The sequence below is a fragment of the Hakea prostrata genome, chromosome 9, assembly GCF_041222555.1.
Source record: "Hakea prostrata isolate BN-2017 chromosome 9, UWA_Hpros_2, whole genome shotgun sequence".
NCBI lineage: Eukaryota > Viridiplantae > Streptophyta > Magnoliopsida > Proteales > Proteaceae > Hakea > Hakea prostrata.
The window spans coordinates 52,361,686-52,376,694 of NC_142608.1; the positions used below are offsets into that span (position 1 = coordinate 52,361,686).

Below are 15,009 nucleotides of genomic sequence, written 5' to 3' on the forward strand. Positions count from 1 at the left end.
CCAGCCATCTGCTTCCTAGTGTCCTCTTGGAGTTGGCCTGAAATGGATGACTCCCAAGAACCAATGCGTATTTCACGCAGTCAAATCAAATCAGTTGGGAAATGTTGATTTATTACTATTCCGTCAGAATTTCATCAAGCCTCTAATTTGATTTGATAACCTACCAGCTTTTAGAAAGTAATTAGCTTTACAGTTGAGGATCCAATTATTACAAGAAAGTAACTAACTTTACACCGACTATTTTCTTTGGACAAGAAAAGAAAAAGGATCCAACCACAACAAGAAAAACAAAAGGGTACATAAGTTTGAAGAATCTCATTGTTTCTTGGGCCTTTTGTACTATAGGAAAAGATCCTAAAAGGGAGTCACTTTTTTCTCTTTTCTTTTTTTGTTATCATCAATTAGTCATAGCGATTGTGGCCCAGAGGTCTAGGGAGGAGGGAGGAAGTTGTGGGTGGGGTAAAATTTCAAACCTATGAGTCTATGACCTCCTGGACATATTGTTACTACTGTGTTAGAAGCACATCCATAAATTCAAGTTTAGGCATCCCTAAGAGAAAAGAGGGGAGGGGGAGTGTAATGAGTGAGCCCACGAGATAATTTTCAATTCGTGGAACTAATTGCACAATTGTGTGGAACACCATGCTTCTCAGCTATGTGCAAAATGGAAAGACACGTACAACAAAGTCTTCCTAGTGTTCACATTGGATTTCGGAGTGTCTCGTATTCTGTGGTATAAATAGAGTTCAGACCTATTTGTAATTGTTACGGGTTTTTTGAATCAATTACTAGTATAGAGGTAAAATTATAATTGTACGAAGATTAGGATTTTAGGTTCTTTTATAAATATCCTATGGATAACTTAGAAAAAGGAAAGCAAATGGTTGCATTTGTAAGGTGCGAGAGTGGTTAAGTTTTAAGATATAGTGGAATTTCTTTTTCTCTTCGGTGAAAATAGGCAATTTTGCCAAACTATGATAAAATTTTTGAATGTATTTTTCTTGTTCTTCTTTTCGGTTGTGCATTCCTTCCCCTACAGTTCACACCCACTCCACAAAACAAAAGCACTCACAAAAATCCACAACAAAAATAACCACGCAAGAGACAGGTTTATGTGGTGGTTCAACAACACAAAGAGTGACCTATTAGAGGTATCTACTATCCAATGTTTATGAATTTGATTTTTCAAATTCAAAACCAATAGTAGACCTTAACTCTTGTTAGTTTCAAATCAGTAGCAACCTTTCAAATTTTATATTTGTTTGTGAGTTCAAAATTGTTATTACTCCTACTTTGAGCTCGTAGAGAAAATTAAGACTTTGTGGATGAGAAAGAGTCCGCATGTAACCAAAATTGTATTGCTCTTATACGAATATACAATCATAAATAAACTCCTCCCCTTGGCCCAAAAACGTAGATAACTATTAGAATTCTATAGAGTTTTCACATGGCTATCTACCTCCATAGAGTAAGCCCAAATAGAGCTTCATATTTATTAATACTTTTACTGAAGTTTGATCAGTGTAATGATCAGAGAGCATCCATTCCCAATACGATCAAGACATGGAGCACCCACAAGAGAATGAGTCGACATCCTCTACTAGTTTATACTAAACAAGCACCTACTTGATTATATATTGAATAAAGAAAATCTCAAAGACAAACTCAACAACCTTGATTGCTAGTTCTCTAAAAGAAGATATCATTCACTGCTTCAACTTTTCACCTAATCATACCTTTGACCTTTTTTTCTCCATATTTTTTTGTGGTTTCACAAGCCAAAACCCCCAAAACCTATTTCTTTGCAATAAAAAAGTGTTTTATAAACCAATGGAGGTTGGTCCAAGTGGTAAGCAGCTTGGTCCGCTTAAGCAAGGTTTCGGTATCGAAACCTTGTGGATGCAAAAAATCCCCGTTGGGAGACTCACCCACCACAGCCAGGTGTGCGACCCGGATCGAACACCAGATTAGTCAGGGCAAAGCCTTGAAAACCGGGATTGGCAAAAAAAAAAAAAAAAAAAAAAAAAAAAAAAAAGAAAAGAAAAAGAAAAAAAAAAGGTGTTTTTTGGAAGGCGCTTTTAAAGGGGAAGGATATTGCAAATCCAGGCCTTGATAAGCATGTTCCTAACCATCCTACTACTCCTCCATTGGCAAAGTGTTTTATAAGAGATGGGAAGGAGAGAGTGCGGGGACCTTCCGATTAAATCAAAATAGAACCTCTATAGAAGACTTTACCGTGAGCTTTGGCAATAATCACTTCTCAAGAAAGACCACCCTAACTCTTCAAATTTAAAGATTAACCCCTGTGACCAAGACAACCACGGTGAATCATAAATAGCAAAATTGAGATTCTTTATAAACTCAAGCTGCTCAAATTTGCTCTACTTTGCACACTCTCACGAGAAATATCATAACTCTTTCATCCGATGTCAGAATCACCATCCAAAGTGCATAGGAAAGAAGACTTCACGAGCTAATAACGTTTTCCAATTCAAGTTGGACCTTGAGTACAACTGTGTAGTTAAAAAAATTTGTTGAACATGAAGTATGTGTGGTGACCTATGATATCAGCCATACAACAGAACCTTTTCCTTGCGCAATGATCTCAAAACTTCACAGAAGCAATCAAAAACTTTGAAATACTAGTAATCACCCCCAAATTGAATATTAAATATCCAAAACTTTGTGAAGCTATATTGAGCCACTGGGGCCTCTTCAAAGCTGACAAATCACTGACGAACAGTTCCAGCTTACAGCATAAATTGCCTCAATTGCGTAGTTGCCAACCCTGACAATCTACACCTATAATTACTAACAAATTCAACTAGAAACAAACTAATTCATACTTATCTTTCTAAAAAGATAGAGACGTACATTCAAAAAGACAAAGAAGACAATGGAGAAAACTTAACAATTACGATCAGCATGAGTGAATGAACGCGTGCACCTATCTATCACCATCACTTGCTAGAGGGAAATTGGAGGCTAATGAATACTAATTGCTTTAGCTAAAAGAGGCGACAACGGGAGAAAGCTAGCTGAACCTGTATAGTGTATACAGAATTCCTTTAATAATCAAATCAATGAAAGAATTACACAAAGCTCTATCTGCAGGGTTAACATTGATACCCATGCACCTTCCCAACGCCATGGACACTGTTAGGTGATGGGGTTGACAGGCATCGACAAGTAAAGACAATTTATGAATCCAAAGGGAGAGAGAATTTTCAAACTTGTAATCATTCCAGAGCAACTCTTAACTTGTGTTTGTCCATTTGCTTCTTGTACTTTCCTCCCTTCTTGCCTGAGGCATTGTGATAGTGCCTATGTTCATAATAATTTGGTTTTCTCCTATCATTTCCTTTTGGGGCTATGAAACATACACTTAGGGTTTTGGGTGAGTGATACTGATCTTGATGTTTGTGAGAGATCTTCCTTGTAAGCTTGTACTTGAAAGTTCTTCAACTTCACCTATGAACATAACACATCACACCTATGTGTAAACCAGGTTAAATTTAAGTGTTGTCTCAATCATAATGCTAGGCCATTGGTGCACACATGGATCCTTTGCTGCTGATGTGACCGAGCAATTTGCAATGACATTTGTCTTACGGAACTCCACCACCTTTGCTTAGACGCCCATCAAATTAACTTTCTATGAAACATTACCGCCACTCTTGCAGAACCACACTCCACCCCGTACTTCACATTTAGCCTCTTTGCTCATCGAGGTGCATGTCATCCACATTAATATTGTGTAACACCTCAGCTGGGGTTTACACTAGTGCATTGCAAGCGGCACCACTTTATGTTGGTGCAGAAATCGTCAGATCCATGAACCGCTAATCACACCAAACTAACCAGACCTGCAAAGTTGACAAAGAATTGTTAAGAAACGGGCCGATCAGCTGGATCGGCGCTCTATCTCTGATGATCAAGTCAGTGATCTACATGAATTAGGATCGCAGAGCTCCTAAGAGGCCAGGAATGTTTGAATGCTCCAGGGCAGGAAAAATGCAGATAGTTTTTGAGTGGATCTGAGTGTCTTGGATTCTAATTTATAGATTCCCTTAGTAACTTAACTCTCTTTGAACTGTCGATTGAGTGCTGTAGAATTGATGGTTAGGATTAGATCCTTGCGTGGCTTTTGGGTTGACCCGGTATCTGGCTCAAGCCGTTGGTTAAGATTGGTCGACCCAACGCGAATAGGGTCTTACGCAATTTATTCATAACACAAGCCCCCAAGCCTGTTGACCAGGTTGAAATCAAATTGAAACTCTACTTAGGAAGTTTTCAAGTCTTTTATCTGGTCATTTTATCCGCCTTTGTCTAATCACCTTTAATTTACTTCTTCACCGGATCTGGGCTGTGAGAATTCTTCATTATTTGAAGTCATCTCTAGTCAAGAGAGTTTATTTAAACATTGAGTTCATCCTTCAATTGAAAAAGTTCAATCAGAAATTCTGACCTCATTTTTAAGTCTATAGAGCTCATCAGAAACTTTGAGCTCATCCTTTGATCAACTGAGTTCATCAGGAATCCTGATTTCAATCTATTGATTCATAGAGCTCATCAGGTATCCTAAGCTCATCATTTGATCATCAGAGTTCATCAAGTATTGTCAAATTCCTCTATGAGCTGGAGAGTTCAATCAATATATACTAGATTCATCAGAGCCATCTTTTGTCTTTGGAATTAATCATTCAATCTTGAACATTGATTCTAAAATGTGTTATCCATGTGGCAAGATTTGGATTCATCAACATTTGAGTTTCCAAAACCACTAGAATTTTGGTTTACGGCTTGAACTCCTTTGAAAATGGATTTTCCTTGCCTTGGGAAAACACTTAATCTTCGTAATCATTTCAAAAATAAAGTTTAGTCCCCCAAAATCTTCTCGAATATCTAATGATGACCTCAGCTTGTTAGCCTTTTTCCATCTCCTCATAAATGCTAACCTTCATTTTCAGCAAATATGGTTGATCTTCTGGCGTACGTTTTCAATACCTTTTTCTTGACTTATCCATCTTCTCCACGTGTTCAATTGCGTTGTTCCAAAACTCAAGTGATCAACTTAGATGTCAACTTGGATCAGTTACAACCATTGATTTTTGAACCATCATATATTTTTCCCTCCAAAATTTAAGAACTTCCAATCACATTGTTCTACCTCCTATATTTACTCCTTTGTTGCCCCTTTTCTTCTTCATCTTCTTCTCAGCTTTGCCTCTACCTTTCCTTGTTTGCCTGCAACTTATTTCATTATTTTGTTAAATACTTTATGAACCTCTCTTTTCCATCTTCTTTCCCTTCATTCCCTCATGGATCGTCTTGATAAACCTATTGGTTCCAGTTTTGTTCCTGAGGCTGAGACCCATTTTAAATCTGTTCTAGAAGAAGACTCTATTGGTCCTTCCCCCAGTCAAGCCCCTAGCTTGGATTGGGAACCCTTTCCATATGCTCATGACGAAGTTATAGTCCCTTATAAAGCTGTGGATAGTAAGAAAGAGAGAAAGAATCCAACAACCACTGATCCTGAGTGGTTCCCTACCAAAATAAAAAAAGCCCAAGCTATCGTCCTATCTGCAAGATTATAGTTTTCCTTTTGAAGTAGGCTTGGGCTCCCTAAGCCCTCTGACTGTGCCCATCGGATTGCTCCTGGTGTCATCGCCGTTTATATCAAATCTTTAGAGGTCATGTTTAGGATTCCTCTGAATCCCTGGGTTAAATCTCTTATTGACTACTACAAAATCTGGTCCCTGCCAACTGACCCCAAATAGTTGGAGACTTGTCAACTATTTTTGGGCATTCGCTAAAAAAATGGGACATAATCCTTCTGTTAATCTCTTCAGGAATTATTACACTCTGAAAGTTGGAAGTGAGTGTGGTTTTCTGCATTTCTCAAGGAGAACTAGGATTAGTGCCAAATGGGACAATCGTTTTTTGCTGAATCATCCATTCTATCTATCTTTATATTTCTTCTGTGCTATCCACTTCCCCAATTACCGTTCTTGATGGGGTTTCCATTCCCTTGAACCATTGATTCCTTTTAAACAGAGGCCTCCTCTCGATGAATATGATCAGCAAACATGAGACTTGTTTCCCTCTGGAACTCAAATTGATGTAAATGAGTTCAGGATTGATGATGGGTTAACTTGTTATGGCCTCCTGCTAGGTACATTTCCTTTCTTTTCTTTCTTTTTTTTTTTTTTTAATTTTTTTAAATTATTTATTATTTATTATTTTCTTTTCAATATATCTTTCTCAATTTCTCATATTGACTCTCACACCTTATCCAGGGGTTGAAACTTGCAAAGCCCCTAGTATTGCTAACATTCAACAAGAGGTATATGCTGAGAGGGAAGCTGAAATTGCATTCGGGAAGAGAAAAAGAAGAAAGAGTGCCAAAGACAGAGTCTGACGAAGATGACTCTAATGAAGTGCATGATCATGTCAAATTGAAGAAAGAGAGGGCCAGAAATAAGAGAAGAAAATTTGTTGGAAAAGAGAAAAAAATTGGTGAAGAGACTGGAGCTGATGAAGAAACTAGTGATGATGTTGAGGTTGAAATCACAAGAGTTGAAGTTAATGAGGACCTTGCTCTAAGGCCAAAAAAGACAAGGACTTCGAAAAGAAAACTTTGGTCCATGGGACCTTCCTCAAGTCAGAAATTAACTTCCTCTAAAAAGAGTAAAAACATTCGAACTCCATCTTTCCCAAAGGTGAATCTTGAGGAAAAGAAGAGAAATATAGAGGGGTAACTAAGTCAGTCCAGCCCTCCGGACATGAAGTCTCCACTCTTCCTTCCTCCATTCATCCTTCTACCAATGACTGAAGTTCCAATGGTTTGCTCTTAAGAAATTTTGTCAAAAGTAAATGTGTCTGACTTTCCCCTTTTTGATGAGGTTGTTGGATGAGATCATACTTCTCCTAATAGAAATCCTAAGTAGGAAATGAGGGAGCAAGAGACAAGATGTCACACCCCACCCGCTCGTATAAGTCCCGCCTGACAACCCGTGGGTACTATCCATCACAAGATCCATGGTTTTATCATCAATCATAATAAATGCAAGTAATAATAATCATAAGCAAGAAAAAGTTCGAATAATTAATTAAAAAGGATTACATGAGTCCAAATACTCCATACAAAATGAATCAAAGAAAAGGAATCAAAGTAACCAAGTTCCAAAATTTATCAAGTTCAGTGGAAGCAATATTAAACTAATTCAGTTTTATTATTTTTCTCTCCTAAGCGAGAGTCTTCTCTTCTAATCTAGCAACGAGGGGAGCCATTCAACTCTCCTCCACCGACCTCTCGAAGTGCTGGGTGATCTGTCTCCTTCTGCCATCAATGGGTACTATAAGCACACTCCAAGCATCCGCAGGAGGCTTCATGACATACATCTTCGTCTCCCACTGACACCGCCACAGCTTCTTCACAAGAGTTGCTCCAGTCATACAGAACTTTTCCTGATTCTGGAATACCATCTATACAATATAATTTAACATACAAAGAGAGGCATGAGTTTTGACGAACTCAATTAGGGAAAACACATCTCACATACATATCAACAGTATATCAAAGTAAGCACATATGTAAAAAATGATATGCAATTATATGAACGCAGCTAGAATTTAACTATGCAAGTCTCTACATGGTTGACATGCTTTAAGATTAACACCAGCCCTCCTTTGGGTAGGTCTAGTCACTCTAATCCCTCACGGACTGGTTATCTCTGTTGGGATCCCGGGCAAAGGGGTTAAGTCCTCGTCAATCATCCATGGTTGGGGTTTAGGTCAACATTCTCTTACCACGACCATTAGCATGAGTACTGGCGCATGTTAGGGTTTATAATCCAATGTAAGGTCATACAATAACATACTACATGTAGTTTAGATACTTTCCCTATGGCACCAACCAACTCGATTCAGTATCTTTATCTACCTAGGAATGAGAACCCTCACGGACTGGCTACCATTGTTGGACTCTATTCCCTAACCCTATGGTCATCCACATATTGTTGGGGTGGATGCTCTCATGACCCCCTCATGACACCCGGCCGCTCCTTGAATGTCCATGAGCCCAAACCCTAATATATGCAACCATACCAATGCATAATCAATAATGGACCACTGAATCTCCTCACGGACTAGTTACCGTTGTAGGATGAAACAAAGTCACATCACTATTATCACTGGTCATTCGGCTTCAATTCTCCTACTGAAAGAGTAGTAGCATGTATGGGTACCTAGCCATGCAATCTACACTCCCTAGGTATGTCATTCAACAATCATGATTGTGCTGGGGGCATCAGTAAGCATGTGTCCCATACCACAACCTCCTGATATCCCGAGCAACGGATACCCAAATGGATAACCTTTCATCACAATTACATCACATCACCAACCACTATAACATAATCATTCATTCTATATCACAAATTAACAAAGTACATCATTAACAACATTGAGTCAAATCAGAGCAAAGACCAACTTCACAGAGCTACTGTGACCCAGTCGGTCGCTTGGGGCAGTTGGTTGGGTCAAGTGATCGCCCATGTTCCAGACTACTTCTAAGTCCGAAATTCCGACTTTTGATCTCCCAATTTTAATTCAATTTTGAGGAGATTTAAATTCGAATTTCATCCTTAAGGAGCTTACAACACAAACTCGAAATAAAACCCTCAAATTCTAATGATTCATTATTCCAATTATCTCCTTCGATTAGATCTATCGTTTATCCATATACAAGGATCCGTTTCCAGACAAGATCTAATTAATTGCAACAACTCAAATTGTTATGGTGAATCCATCTTTTTTAGGAGATCTTTAGTGAACTGCTTCAGAAAGGGGGGAAAAAAAAAAAAACTTAGTCGTTTTCATTTCTTTAATTTTTCTTTCTTCCTCTTTCTTTTCTTCTTCTTCTTCTACTTTTTTTTTTTTCCTCTCTTTTTAATAGGTTTTGAAACAAAGAAGGATAATGTTGAAAATTTTGAAAATACAATGTATGCTAGCTCATCACTTTACCTTATTATTCTAAGAGTAGGGGTATTGTTGTTATATAATTCAAGACATAAGGGCTGTAAACATAGTATAAAGAATAAATTCTATGGATATAAATATAATTGTTTATAAACACAAGGGGTGAAAATCTATTTTGCTATAATAATAATGATATGATCAAAGTTTTATATGCATCTTCATTGATAAGCTTTTTGGTGTTGCAAGATATCAGATTTTGATCCTTTCTATCTGAAGTTGCCTTTGTTTGTGAGTACAATCGTTAGATTCGCGACGTGTGGAAAAATAAAACTACAACCGTTGGATGGAGAGGATCACATCTTTTGAAAACAGACTAATTTCGTGTTAGTCATTTCTAGGAGGACTGATTTCGTTTCAGGCTATCCATCTAAGGTTCAAATTTTACCCGTCCACGGGTTGACCATTTGATGGTTGGATTGACAAGATAGAGGACAACTCGGGATGGAGAGAATCTGAATTCCAGAATATCTTACCATTATGGTTGTTTAATTGGTAAGACAAACACCTCTTAGTGAAGAGGCCGCTAGTTAAACTGTGCTTGATGGTATATTATTTAATAGAGCAAACTGCCCTGGCACCCCAAAATGGAAGCCTTAAAGCACTGACACCCCACTTTATTTTTAAAAAGCACAGAGACCCCAAAATTAGATTTTCATTGGATATATTTGTTCAATTTATCACTAAAAACCTTTCAGACACTATTTATTTTAGGGTTATTTTTTAAAATAAATAATAATTTAACTATTTTTAGTGATAAGTTTGACAAATATATTCAATGAAAATTCAATTTTGGGGTCTTTGTGTTTTTAAACATAAAATGGGGTCCAATGCTTTAAGAGGCCTCTATTTGCCAGTGCAATTTTTTCTATTTAATATTCCCGTCCCAATATTTAAAAATCCCCCCTTCCAAAAAAAATCTAGGTGGGGCCTGTCCTTCTGGTTTGCACCATGTGTTTATAAGTATCTCCAATCCTACCGGATCTAGTAATCAATAAGAGCCTTGGACTTCAGATAGTCTCGACTGATCTTCCTTTCTTGGTGTAAAAGCTCTGCAGTTCCTTTCATAAAACAAGTTCAGAGTAATCATGGAGGTGGTGGTACACCACCCATATTAAATTCACAACTACTGTGTACTACCCTCCGTCATCCCACACTCTCTCTGGAATCTCTCACGCCTCTTCTCCAAGCCCCCTTCGCCATGACTTGTCTTCCTTTGTTGATCTGCTCATACTTCTAATGATCATTTTTCTAATATAATTCCCCTCTTTGTCTTTAGTTTGGGGAGAGAGAGAGAATGGGCCATCATTCATGCTGCAACAAACAGAAGGTTAGAAGGGGACTGTGGTCACCTGAGGAAGACGAGAAACTCATCGACTACATTTCCACCTATGGGCATGGTTGTTGGAGCTCGGTTCCCAGACTTGCAGGTAAGATTAATTTGAAGTGTACTGTTAATTCAGACATTTGAACATGTACACCGAATGTATATATATTAGATAGTGTTGAACCCATTTCGTTGGTGTAGGCCTTGAAAGATGTGGAAAGAGTTGCAGGCTAAGATGGATTAATTACCTTAGACCTGACTTAAAACGAGGAAAGTTCTCTCGCCAAGAGGCACAGCTTGTCATAAAACTCCAAAGAATCCTTGGTAATAGGTAATTAGTAAATCTTCTCTAGCGATCTTCATCTTTAGAGTTGGAAGATTTTGTTATTTAGAATTTACAGATTCATTAATTTGTCTTTGTACAGATGGTCTCAGATAGCCAAGCATCTGCCAGGAAGAACTGATAATGACGTCAAGAACTTCTGGAACTCAAGGGTAAAGAAGAAGCTCTTCTCTCTTATTTTTTCTGACCTAGCCACGATTCCGGATGATCATATCTCCATTAATCACCAATATTCTGGTTTCAACGAAACTGGGTTGTCAATAACGTCTGCAAACCCTAGTTTGACCATTAATGCCCATCAAGATTATTTTCGACTTCACAATCCAATCTCCGAACTGCAACCCACTAATAATCATGGAGATGTCAAACCTGCAGCTGGGTTCATGGATTACAATACACTTCTGCAAGATGGATCTTCTTGTGAGACAACATGGTCTTTCAGTTACCAGCCCCATGAGAATCAGAAACATGGTGATCATCTTCTGTGTTACCACCCACAAGATGACTCCAACTTCATCTCAAAACCCATTGATGATCCACTGATAATGATGTCTCAGATGCCAAACCTGTGTGAAATGTTGGAATTGGACATGGATGAAGATACTGGTTTGCCATCATCGTCTTCTTCTTGTGTTACACGTGAAGGTGACCCAAGTGCTGCTAGTCTTCCAGTGAGTTTGTTTTCTCTACACACAAATCAAACGGAGTGCATCCTTGCTGCTATCATGCCATCATCTTCATCTTCGTCTTTACCAAGTGAGTTTCATGGTGTGATGAACCCTAATATTCCCCAAACTAAGTAAAAAGGAGATGCCTTTTTAGTCTTTTTTATGGAAACCCTAAAATAATGAGGTAGGCCCTTTTTAGCATATCTGGAGGTCATGTAGGCTTGCTTCTACAACCCCAACTACCCCCTCAGAAAAAAAAACCCCCAAAAAAAAAAAAAAAGAATAATATAACATAAAAATAAAAATTTAGGCTTATCTTGTTTTTGGTGAAAGTATCAAAATAAAAGGTACAAGGTCATCCATCATGAATCACATGCCTTCCTACATCTGGTCCTTTCATATGTACATTGTTGTTATGGTGTCTGTAAAATGTCATGGGTTGTACTAAATCAGCCAATAGAAATAAAGATTCTGCATAGCAGAAGCTCAAAAGAGCAAGAAAATCCAAAAATCCGCTGCTACATTCTATTGGGTGTGACTGAAAATTTCATTGAAAGTCAGGCAAAGGGATTACCAATTCTAAATGTCACATTGATGCATGGTACAGTATAGACAAAAGTAAATGGGTTTAAAAGCAAAAGATGATGCTTTGTTTGAAAGATTTTTGTTCGTATCTGCACAATTATCGTCTGCTTAGATCCAAAATGGCGATCTGACATGTGTCATTATAGAGATTCTATGGATGGGTGGTATTGATAATTCAGTAATTCATTTCTTACGTTTAGAGACTTTACTAAATACAAACACTCACCCTGTATGAATCAGAATTTACAAAAAAATATGTCTCTTTTACTGTATTGCTGCAAAACCAGTTGAGCAAAACCCTAGCTGTCACAACATACTGCTTTGGAGTTTGAGACATTCGACTCTTTTAACATACTGCCAAGGAGTTCGAAACATAATATGATTTGTGATGGAATAGCACTTACTGTAGGTTGGATAAGAATGGTTTTCCTTGCCGAGTTTAAGCATTTTGCTTCTCAATCTTGCAATCGGGTGTTTCTTCTTTAATTTTCCACTTACGAGAGAGTACATAAATAAAGATCAAGAAGCTCCACGGTTGGGATTATGTGGAACTGAGACGAGAGTCTCCTCTTCAAAGGATTAGATGTGATTAAGCTGTAGCGAGATCGAGTTTGTGAACATTTAGTTATCAGTAGCTTGGTCTAGTCTAGTTCCATGGTTGTGGAATCTATGTTCAGCCCCATCACCACAAATCTGTGATTATTATTCGAATTATTATATTAGATATTCTTATTTTCATTACTTTTATATATGAAATGTGATATTTTTACTAGATAATATATTGTTCAATGCATTGTGATACCTTATATCACAAATTTCTATTAAAAAGCTAAAACTATAAATCATAAGAAAATAAGACACTAGGAAGAGTATTAGAAAATTAAATCATAAATTTTTTAGGATTTGTGGGATTACGCTTCAGCCAAATAATTTGGAACTCTAGAATTTATACACGTTCTCTCCTCCACCCAAAACAACCCCTCCCCCCCTAAAAAAAATAAAAAAGAGAAGAATTCTGAACATTTGCTTAAGGCTGTCAATAGACTTGATAAAACCTTAAGAACAATCATTAAGGACTGAAAAATCTGTGCCAAATAGACAATTTAGATCCACTTATAAAGTTTGGAGGGAAATCAATTGTATAGAAAGCGAAGAAATATTTCTCTCTGAGCAAATCAAAATCTATAATATCAAACACAAGTAGGAAAATATTGGAGGATTTTGTATATCAAAGACCCTAGAGACTTTACAACAATGAATGATGTTATCAGAGATATCAATCTTTGAGATAAAGACATTTGATTATAAATAGTTTAGTCTTTTCTCTCTTGGTGCATAAATGAGGTCAAAGACCCAAAAGAAGGGAGAAGCTACACCACAACAACTGAACATGTGGCAAGCTCCGCCCCTGGAATCTCCTCTTACTCCGGAAGAGGATTTGTAAACAATATCAGAGTATCGGCTACCAATAAGGGTGTCTTTGACATTGAATCAGCAAGTTTAGGTCTTTCAAGTTTCAATAATACTTTTACGGTAAACTTTGACATATTATTTGGCAAGAGAAATGTGATAAGACTTCATCTCACACACTATTTTGAGGTCTATTCTGCAAATGCGTATCAAGGAGGTTCCTTTTCTGTCATTTTTTCCTGTCAAACGTAATGAATGATAGTAATACAAGCTTTCAAATATAATTACCAATTTATTTACCATCAATTTTTTAACATGTGAAATAGAGAAATTTTTTATGTGGCAAACAGTTTCTAAGAATCACCTTCCACACATATTCTAAACAATAGTTTCTTCATTAGATGGCCTGCACCATGCAAGTTTCTTATAGGGATTCATCCTAAATGACTGAGATTTTGGGTTTTTTTTTTTTTTTTTTTTTGGGCCTTAACCTGAATTCTAATGCTATTTAAAAAAATAAAATAAAATAAAATAAAATAGAAAAAAAAAAAAAAAAAGTTTGCTACTATACACAGGGATTAATTGTCCATAGGAGAAAAGGCGATTCTTAGGGTTTTAATGCCCACTTCAAGATGATGAGTCGTAGAAGGATGTTTACCCTCATACTCATCTTCATTCTAGAAGTGCGGTTACTCTCATTAGCACCCATTATTTGATCTTCAAGAGAAGAATCTAAATGGAGAGTGTACTGCATTGAATTTTGTGTGAGATAAATATGGTATGATATATATTGTAATTTTTGAATAAAAGGATCTGACATTTATTGAATTTTAGAAAAAAATAATGCTTACACACCCTAGAAAGCAATTACTAAACCCTGCAACAACAGTTGCCCCCAATACAACCCAACTCACAAGATCCCATAATCGAAAAAGAATAAGGCAACTAGTGCAACAAAACCAAGACCCTCAAGAAAACTTGAATCAAATTAACCTCGCGAGGGGTTTATTAAAATGTTGAACATAGAAAGATTATTTAGTTACCGGGGAGGTTGGAAAAGTAACTCAGCATGCAAATGGAATCTTAATGTGAGAGTTTAATTCTACATCCTTACATGGAGATTCTATTGATCATGATTTTTAATATTTTTTTTTTTAAAAAAAGGTAGCTCTGTATTAGAAAGAAAAGAAAAGCTACAATTTGAAATAAGTCTTCCCTTCAACATCATCTTTTATAATACGAGACAACGCTTCAGGTAAAGAATGAGGAGAGAAAGAAATTTCATGTACAGATGGGTAAAGCCCAGCCAAAAAATATGCCCCAACATTAGGCTCACGGACAACATGATGAAGCCCATATTGGCACAACCATCTCAATGAGTCTTGGATATCACAAACATCCTCTGTTGCGTACCATGGTATGGTAAACCTACCTAAAATCATCATAATAGCACTCGATGAATCAGAACGAATCTGGACTCTCTGGATAAAATGTTCCAAAGCTAGCACCAGTCCTCGACGAATGGCCGTAAGCTCCATCCAAAGAACATTTGTTTCCAGACACCTACTAGCAACAGCGAAGATAACTTCACCCATTTCATTTCTCTCAAGAATCCCATATCCTTCGTGATTCCCCAT

General features: G+C 37.2%; 1 protein-coding gene across 1 annotated transcript; it reads right to left on the bottom strand.

Moving 5' to 3' along the window:
- Positions 1–14,565: 14,565 nt before the first annotated feature.
- LOC149005507 (uncharacterized) lies at positions 14,566–15,009 on the bottom strand. Its single transcript, XM_089135926.1, has one exon. It carries the CDS (start codon positions 15,007–15,009, stop codon positions 14,566–14,568), a length of 444 nt encoding a protein of 147 aa, XP_088992052.1.